At 34.3% G+C, this 9,452-nt stretch overlaps 1 protein-coding gene across 1 annotated transcript; it reads left to right on the top strand.

Moving 5' to 3' along the window:
• The first annotated feature begins 1,246 nt into the window (after window positions 1-1,246).
• LOC112279525 (putative disease resistance protein At4g10780) lies at window positions 1,247-4,947 on the top strand. The gene is made up of 2 exons (XM_090248497.1): window positions 1,247-1,681; window positions 1,809-4,947. The coding sequence occupies exons 1-2, from the start codon at window positions 1,669-1,671 to the stop codon at window positions 4,886-4,888; spliced, it is 3,093 nt and encodes a 1,030-aa protein (XP_090104623.1). The 5' UTR covers window positions 1,247-1,668; the 3' UTR covers window positions 4,889-4,947.
• Window positions 4,948-9,452: the final 4,505 nt, after the last annotated feature.

The following is a 9,452-nucleotide window of genomic DNA, read 5'->3' as shown; positions in this document are numbered from 1 at the left end:
TTTTTAACCTTATTCCATCTAACTCTCGTAATGAGTAAGTTGCATTATCATGAATAATTCTTACCACATACAGTCCAAACCATCATTTAGAAAACTTCCTTAAAGCACTATGTTGATTGTCCAAGCTACTATCATAGACCAAAATCCAATTACCTTCTTCAATTGCTTTAGGCCTTAATCAATGTTGTTTATCAAATCATGCCTTGTTTTGTAACCTCGCTCTTTTTAACCTTTCTAATGCTATTTGTACATCTTCTGATCTTTGCTCTAATTGTTGAATTCTAATTGCTAGAAATTCTTCTCTTGTCAATCCATCTTCCCATGGTAGCACACTCCAAGTAGGTACTTTTTCTTCAATTGGTATAATCGGTTTTTGACTTGTTATAAGCTCAATAGGCATATATCCCGTTACCGAGCTATGAGTTGTTCGATCAGCCCATAATGCAAATGACAAAAGTCGTGGCAATTCTCTAACCTTCCGATTACAAGCTTTAACTAATGCTTTTACAATCGGTGGGTGACCACGTTCAATTTTTGCATTTCCTTCAAGATTATAAGCAGTAGTCAGTGATAGTTTAATTCCACATCTTTCAAAGAATTCATGAGCTTCTTATGCATTTAATTCTCCATCATTTGTTGTGATTTTTCTTACACATCCGTAGCAGCAAATAACATGCATTAAGAAGAACTATGAATACTAATGGTCATGCAATGCTGTATTTGTGGTGGCTAATCCCCTCCAGCCAAGATGCAAGACCCTTAATTTAGTTGTAAATATATTGTTTATACTTCATATCCGTGTGCCCTCTTTAACAAAAAGAGACACATGTATTTTTCTCAAATTCGCAGGTTTAGGAAACAACTTGAAAATAAGTAAACAAGATAGGTCGTATGTTGATGATTCTTAACTTTTTTTTAAAAAAATTAAAAATAAAAATAAAATAAAATAGAAGTGTCTGTCTATTTTTATTCAAATCAGTTCTTAGCCTTGTTAAATTTTTGAGATTTGAATGCTTCAAATAAATAGTATCTGTATATGTTTATATATTTGATGGAAGTATATTCACTAGTATACTCTTTTCTCATTCACCAGACTTGTTACAATACTGCAAATGGCTTAAGTGGTTAACTTTGCTTATTCCTCGTAATGTGTAACAAGGTTCAACGTTACAGTTGAAAGTGATCTAGTTTTAATGGCCTTCAGATCTAATCATTTGCGGACGCTGTGACGATAACAACAGGCACGAACGCCGTCGAAGCAGTGATGCAAGCAAATCTACAACACCAGCTCACAACTCATAACCAGTCACTTGAGACCGAGCCACCACACAATACTGCAAAGTCCTCAGCTCGCATCAGCACTGTTGACGATAATGTGAGGGAGCTGTTGTGAAAAGGATATCTGCTGCGATACCTCAGTAAGAAGTGAACGAACAATTCAAAAGCACGGTTTGCATGGCCCCGCCATGGCTGGAGTAGCATGCTGAGGCAGGATCAGGTCGCAATGCAGCGTCACTTCAGCGAGGATGGGTTTGAGATGCAGACCGCTCTTAGGGTTTGGCAGTGCCACAGTGACCAAGTTACCTTCAACCTGCCCTGGCCAGGCTCCACTTCGGTGCTGCTGCGGCCTGTTGGGTCTCGCGACCTCGCCTTCGATATTCTCTGTTCATGTACAACTCAGGTTCTACATACTCATTCAATCGGCCTTTCAAACGCAGATCCGATCATGATCGCTCGTGAGAGGTTTGCAGGAGGGCATAGCATTGTCTTGTCTGGCTGCTGACAGTGGTGTTGCACCGATTATTTAGATTCGTTTACTTCGAACACCTCATCTACAACATCGAGTTCTGAGACGGTGCCCCATCTACAAATGGCGGAAGCTGTGGCGTTAACCGTCCTGCAACCAATGGTGCAAAAACTTCTGTCGGCGATGATGAAGGAGGTGGCGCTTCCGGAATGGAACCGCAACAAGCACGCGGAGGAGCTGGAGACGATGCTGATGGAGCTAAAGCCGATGGTGGATAATATTAATCCATCTACCGCTAACCGAGCGGTGGGTGAATGGTTGAAGGGTTTGCGCACGAGGTTAGACTGCTTGAAACACCTGCTGCTTGACATGAAGGGGAATCGGTTCACTATTTCTCAGTTCAAAAATTCAAGGAAGCTGGTGAAGGAGAAGGAGCTGCTGAGCAAAATTCTATCACAAGCTTCAGTTGTGGTGTTGGCAGTGACCTCGGTGACTTCTGCGAATATGACTAGGCTGCGCGAAGAAAACAATGAACGGCATGAGGGGCTTTGCTCCGGGATCGAGGGGCTGCTGAAGTTGGCTGATGCTACCAAACGGGCACTTGACAAGTCTCAATACGAGTACAGAAACCCAGAAGATTTGATGGCTGCGATATCGTCTATCACAAGTGAAGCGGATGACATCCACTTCACTTCCACACACACTAGAGCTTTGCCAGAAGCCTCCACCTCCACTGACATGCTGCGCGGCGTGGACAGCGAGATGGTGTTTGGAGGAGATGGGAATGTGGAAGATGCAAAGGAGCTGTTACTGGACCAGAACACGCACATGGTAGGGTTCTGGGCATCAGGCGGGGCCGGGAAGACGCTTGCCGCTCAGCGAGTCTTCGATGACGACGCCATCCGAGCGCACTTCACAGGAGGCTGCTTCTGGTTCACTGTCGGTGGAGACTTGTCGGTGCGGAGTCTCTTCTTAGACCTCGGAAAGAAAATCAATGGGCCCTCAGAGGTTCGCCGGAACATTTCCATGGAAGATTTGACAGCACAGCTATGTAATGAGCTCAAGGATAAGAAGCACATGCTGGTTGTCCTGGACGATGTTTGGAAAGAAGATGTGCTACGCTTGGTGACATGTGTGGTCCCCTTAAGGGCGGGGTGCAAAATCCTCGTCACCACTCGCATAGAGGAGGTGTTGGACAAAAACCATGCGACTAAGCTCGCATTCGTGTTGCTAGATGAAGAGAACAGCTGGAAGTTGTTCTGCTGGCAAGCGTTTCGAGGGACGTCTCATGTGCCCCCGGAGCTGGAAAAGCTAGCCAAGGACGTGATGGGCGAATGTGGTGGGCTTCCGCTGGCGCTGAAAGTGATTGGGAGTGTGTTTGCAAGGAAAACTGATCGGGGATTCTGGGAGTTGTGTTTGCAGAAGCTGAGGAACGCGGATGTTCTAGACAAAGGTCACGAAACACAGCTATTCAATCGACTGAAAGTAAGTTTCGACGAGCTTGGAAGTATCGATGGAAGATTGCAAGAATGCTTTCTGTACTTTGCTGCATTTCCAGAGGATTGGAAAGTCGACGTATACAAGGATTTGCTGCCGTTGTGGAGAGCGGAAGGGATTGTGGGACAGAAGTATGATCCGAAGCTAGAAGCGTGTGGGCTGGTGGGCGTGCTGGTCTCCCGCTCGCTGATTGAGCTCAAAAGCAATGAATGGGGTGGATTGTACTGCATGGTGCACGATATTCTTCGGGACCTGGCGCGCCACATAGTGCAGCATGAGAAAGCCGTGACCGAGCGAGAGTGCCTGTATGAGGCAGGGCGAGAGATGAAGGATGGATTTCCTCGTGAATGGGCAAGTTCTTCTGACACCATGGATCTAGGCAGAGGCAGGAGGACTAGACTTTCAGTTCGCAGGTTGTCTGTCATGTTAACAAATCTGAAGGAGCTACCTTCCAAACTGGATGCCCCGGAGCTGGAGGTTCTTCTGTTACGAGAGAATCCGTTGGAGTGTATTCCGAAGAGATTCTTCAACAATCTTCGCAGCATCCGAGTTCTGGATCTGAGGGGAACTAATTTGAAGGCGCTTCCGGAGGGTGTGGGAGAACTAAAATCTCTGGCAGTACTCAATTTGTCTGGGACGGGTATAGAGACGCTCCCAAAGTCAATCGGGAAGTTGACGGGTATGGAGGAGCTGTGTCTTGATTGTTGTGAGCGTCTCAGTCACTTACCTTCCAAACTGACTCACCTCACAAGGTTACGTATTCTGAAGATTTTTTCAAATGAGAATTTGTGGAGAACGGGTTTCTGGGAGGGACTTCCCAAAATGTTAAGAGGAAAATTAGCGGTGCGGGACCTCGCCGCTTTCGTTGGCTTGGAACATTTGACTGTCGAGAGTGGTTTCTTTGATTTTGACTCGGTGCTATGGCCAGTTGAGTTGCTGACTGCGTCGAAGAGGCTCCAGACGTTGAAGTTGGTTGGAGGAGGTTGGCCACTTCCAGAGTTTCCAGAGTTGAGGAGTGATGACTGGCAGCACTTGGAATGCCTTTCTCTTGATTGTGTGGGGTTGGTTTCTATTCCAGACTGTGTGTGTTCCCTCCCATGCCTGAAATCCCTCACTATATGGTGTTCAAAGTTGGTGTCACCTCCAGCTCTGGATCGTCTTCCGAATTTGGTGAGTTTGATTATCTTGTATTGTTTTAACTTGGAGACTCTACCAACTTCTTTTGGTAGAAAAGATGGCTTTCCAGCTCTCGTAAGATTCAAATTGAACGGATCTTATAAACTTGCATCGTTGCCAGAGTTGGAGGATGGTGCAATGCCATCTCTTAAATCTCTTCATTTACTAGATTTAGAGAAGTTTGATATCCTCCCACAGTCATTTGCAAAATTGAAGAACTTACAAACCTTAGATCTACGTTTTTGCTCCAACCTCAAGAATTTGGAGCATGAGCATCTAAGCTTTGAGAGCTTTCCTAATCTTGTAAAACTTGATGTAAGAGGGTGTCAATCACTCTCGGAATTGCCAAGTAGCCTTGCTTTCTTACCCCACTTTAGATTGCTTGTAATGGGAGATGGTTGCAATCCTTCCATTCCTCCAGAACTAGAGGTAGCAGTGTCAAATAAAAAGGTGATAATAAAATACTAGCACTGTACATGGTTGAACTGGTTTTGAGTACATTATATCTAAATATATTGGTTTCCAAATTAGTGACTTCCATAAAAAAAAGTAAAATATCCTTTTGTGAAACAATTTTATCTTATTGTAAAATAAAAAAATAAAAAATTCGGGGTAGATTTATATTGTATATAATTATATGATAAGCAATAGCTTATATTATGCCTTTACATATTAACATTTTTTTTTAAATGAGCATTTCAAAACACATACTTCGTGACTCCCTGTTTTACATGTATGATAATAACTGATAAGATCATTCATAGACTTGATATAATATGGTGAATTTCAAACCACGTATTCCAAATTTATGCATAATATTGCTCTGTGAACAGCTTGATTCAGATTTTTTTTATTTTTTTTAATTATTTAATTCATCTTTCAAATTTGCAATTCTGATTCTTATTTTTTGAATCTTTCAATATCCTTAAAAAAGATTTCATACAAAAGTAATAAAATAAATAAATAAAATACATATTTCATAAGTTGGTGATGAAGTATGGCCAACTCAACATGATTTTTTCCACAATAAAAAAACAAAATAAAAATCAAGTGCAACTTAAACTTTTGTAAGTTAAGGTTTTGGAATATTTTTGACTTTATAAATTTCCTCATAGAAATTATGAAGTCAAAAATATTCCAAAACCTTGACATATATATTTTCATGTTTCCATGTCTTCTTCAGATACCAGTATGAAATATTTAAATTTTTTTTCTTTTTTTTTTCTTTTTTCTTTTTTCTGTTTTTGAAACTTTGGAGATGTTTTGAATAGTAATCTTAGCAATTTCGCTCCACTGGAATTGGATCAAGAAATTTGTTATGTTGAAAAAATAAAGCAACGAAATAGATAATCTCATTTTCAGATCTAAGGATAATTAGAATAAAATTTTTTTTATGATACATAACAATAATAAATAATAAGATATACAAATGTGTATAGCATTACAAATGAATGAGAAAGACTTTTATTTGGAATACTTATGAATGCAAAAAACTAACACTCAAAAGGGCATTCAACATTATTCTTGTTTTCAATAGTTTATAATATTGAGTTCGTAATTATGGCAATCACCAAATTTAAAATTGAACTTTGAAAAATTATACATTTTCAAAGATCAAAATTTAATGAAATTATTAAATGATTACTGAAGTAAAAAAAAACTACAAAACAATTATTTGTTTTATTATTTATTTCCAGTCTATCTCTATGATAATATATAAAATAATAAATTTGAATTTTGTAAAATTTGCTTTTACATTTATATAACCTATATCTTTATTTTTGACTTATTATACTATTATAATATTTTTAAATTTTTGAACTGAAAACATTAAAAAAATATATATATATATATATATATATATATATATTACAATCAAAATAGCTAATTGATTACAAAATCTGTAATAAAGATCCAACATAATAAACTTCATGCATCTAGATTTGTTTGGTGTTTCATTTAATGAATTCAAATTTCAACTCTTTATTTATCTTTAAAATTCTTAATTTTTTTCTATTTGTGAATAGATATTATTGTATCATAAAGATTGTAAATTAACTGTTAATGTATTAATTGTGTTTCTAAGGTTATTTATTCATATTTATAATTGTTGGTTGTCCTTTGTGTGAAATATAAAACTCAATCTTAGAAGTTTCAAATCATTATCTTCTAAATAATATTTTATTTCATAAAAAAATTTTCTTTAAAAAAAATTACTAATCTTCTAATTATACTAAAAATATATATGTAAGTAATATGGTATGTTTTAAATAAATACACTCAAACAAGCTCTTTTGTTACACAATATATTCTTTGGTTTATTCTGGCAAATATACTTGAATGTTTTTGTTGTTACTCTAAACAACTTACAAGATATAGTAGGAGGATTACAAAATCCCTCTTTCATGTCATACAACTAAATATAATTGAAGGAATTAATATATATATATATATATATATATATATAACATAATTTAAAAGAGTTTACCAATTAATAATCAAATAATATTTTTGATTGCCTAAGTTACTTTATGGTGAATCGGAAATTGATGAAAAAGATCTAACACTATTAAGTTAATTTTTAAGTATTCTACTTAAGAAAGTTCATTTTGGTATAGTTTGTGCTGATGCTGAAAAGAAATTTTCATTCTTTTTCGCAATTTTTTTATTATTATGGTAGAGCTTGAAAAATCCTTTAGAAAAAAGAATGGACCGCAATTAAATATATATAATGTTGATGTTTGACAACTTAAATACAATATTGATTGTGATAGGAAAACCATATTGTCAATACCCATGTAATTTCATGGATACTGTAAAATACAAACTAGTTCATGGAATGCCAAACATTAGTAATTCCCATGAATTTATTACGTGTACAGTTGCATGTGATGACCAATTGCTGGAAATGTAAAAATAAAAGCAAGTTGAATGGAATTGCAAAACCTTATTACATAATATTTCTTCAATATAAAAAATTTCGAATTAAGCTAAAATACCACTTGAATAAATTTTCAAAAAAAAAAAAAAAAAAAAAAAAAAAAATGTTTTATAAAATCTAAAATAGGTATATTTATTTAAAATAATTTAAAATACTAAAAGATTTATATTCATTGTTAATGATTTTTTTTTAAGCAACAATAATCAGTAGTTGTGAAGGAAGTCTTCTTAATATTTGTCCAAATTATCGATAAGTTAACACTATTATATGGAATTTTTTTATATATTTTTTTAAAAAAGAAATATTTAGAAATAATCAAAACATGTCAAACTTTTTCTATTGTTTTCAACATAGTCAAGTTTCATATTATAATTTCTGATTTCACTTGTTTTATTTATATAATTTACAAATAAATTGATCAATGCATAGAAATTTATTTTATTTTTAAATTTTATTTTATTTATAAATATGTATATTTAAAAACAAATAAATCTCTTATATAAAACAACTTAAGAGGGATAAATTTGATAAGATAAAAACCATCTATAATTGGATGCATATCTCATTGTTTCTCGCCTATGTCTTCTTACATGGTGCCATTGATCTATTGGTATATATAAGGAAACAAATTTAAGCATAATATTTTTTTTTTATTTCTCAAGTAAGTGTGATTCTTGCATAATTTATTAAAACTTTAGAGGTTGTATTTAAAAAGCACAAAGGCTCCTTAGAATTTAAGGACAATATCTTGTAGGTTTATGAACAGATTTGTAGGAAATACAACTTTGAAAGCCTACCAATAAAAAGCTTAGATGATTTGTATAGTATCTGAAGGTGGTACAAACAAATGTATAGGTGGAAAATTTAGAAGTTCAATATATTAATATATAAATATATATTTATATATAGGAGAATGATAAAACAACTCACTCTATCTTAACTATCATTGCACCCTTGCAGCTCCCATCTCTATTCCCAGCCATTCCCTATTCCCAACTGTTGCTAAGGATAGGGGTGAGGGACTCGGAATAAGGGAATGGAGGAAGGGAGGAGGAGGGCAACAATTGGGAACAATGGAATGGCTAGAAACAAAGACAAGGTTGAAAGAGTACAATGATGTTTTAAACATGTGGATCAATTTATTAAAAATTTAGATTGCTTTATTATTATTTTTATATATAATAATAAAAAAATAGAGTTCTTAAGTTTTTTAAATTAAGTGGTATATAAACAAATCTTAAAAAAATAAATCTTTGCAACTAATGGTGGGCTATTAATTTTTTTGATTATTAAAATAATTTAAATTTATTCAATTAATTTCATGAACTTGAAGATATAATAGAGAATAATAGATAGGTTTTTAATTCAAACAAGCATTGTGTGCATAATAGACTGAATTTTTTTTGAGATTTGGAATATCATTAAGAGGTAAATGAACAAATGATTCATGTAAGTGTCTATGTATGTATGTATGTATATATATATATATATATTTATGAGTATGAAATTATACAAATTTAATAATAAGATTAGAATTACAAGCAATGTAAGAAATGATCAAAACATAAAAAAAATAAGGAATTTAGTTCAAAATATCAATCAAATATTAAAACTAACAAGAACTCACAAGTGATTTTTAAACTGTGTAAATTAGAAAAAGTATACAATTAAAGTGTATTATATGTAAATATATTGGTTTGAATCAGCATCTAGTATAAATAAAGTAAAATATTCTTTTGTGAAACAATTTCATCTTATAGTAAATCAAAAATCTACAAATTTGGGGTAAATTTAATTGTATATAATTATATGATGCACTATAGCTTACCTTATGCTTTTATATATTCACATTTTTTTTATAGAGCATTTGAAAACACAAACTTTATGATCCTTAGTTTACATACATGATAATGAGTGATAAGATTAGTCATAGAGTTGTTATATTATAGTGAATTTCAAAACCACGTGTTCCAAATTAATGTATATCATTGCTCTGTGAGGAACTTGATTCAAATGACGTTTTTCTTTTTTTTCTTTTTTTTTAAACTCGTTTTTCAAATTCAGCAATTATAATTCTTATTTTTTGTTTGA

This window comes from Physcomitrium patens, chromosome 3 (assembly GCF_059467195.1).
Source record: "Physcomitrium patens ecotype Gransden chromosome 3, ASM5946719v1, whole genome shotgun sequence".
Classification (NCBI taxonomy): Eukaryota; Viridiplantae; Streptophyta; class Bryopsida; order Funariales; family Funariaceae; genus Physcomitrium; species Physcomitrium patens.
Note: the sequence above shows the minus strand (reverse complement) of the source record. Positions and strands in the feature narration are given on the sequence as shown.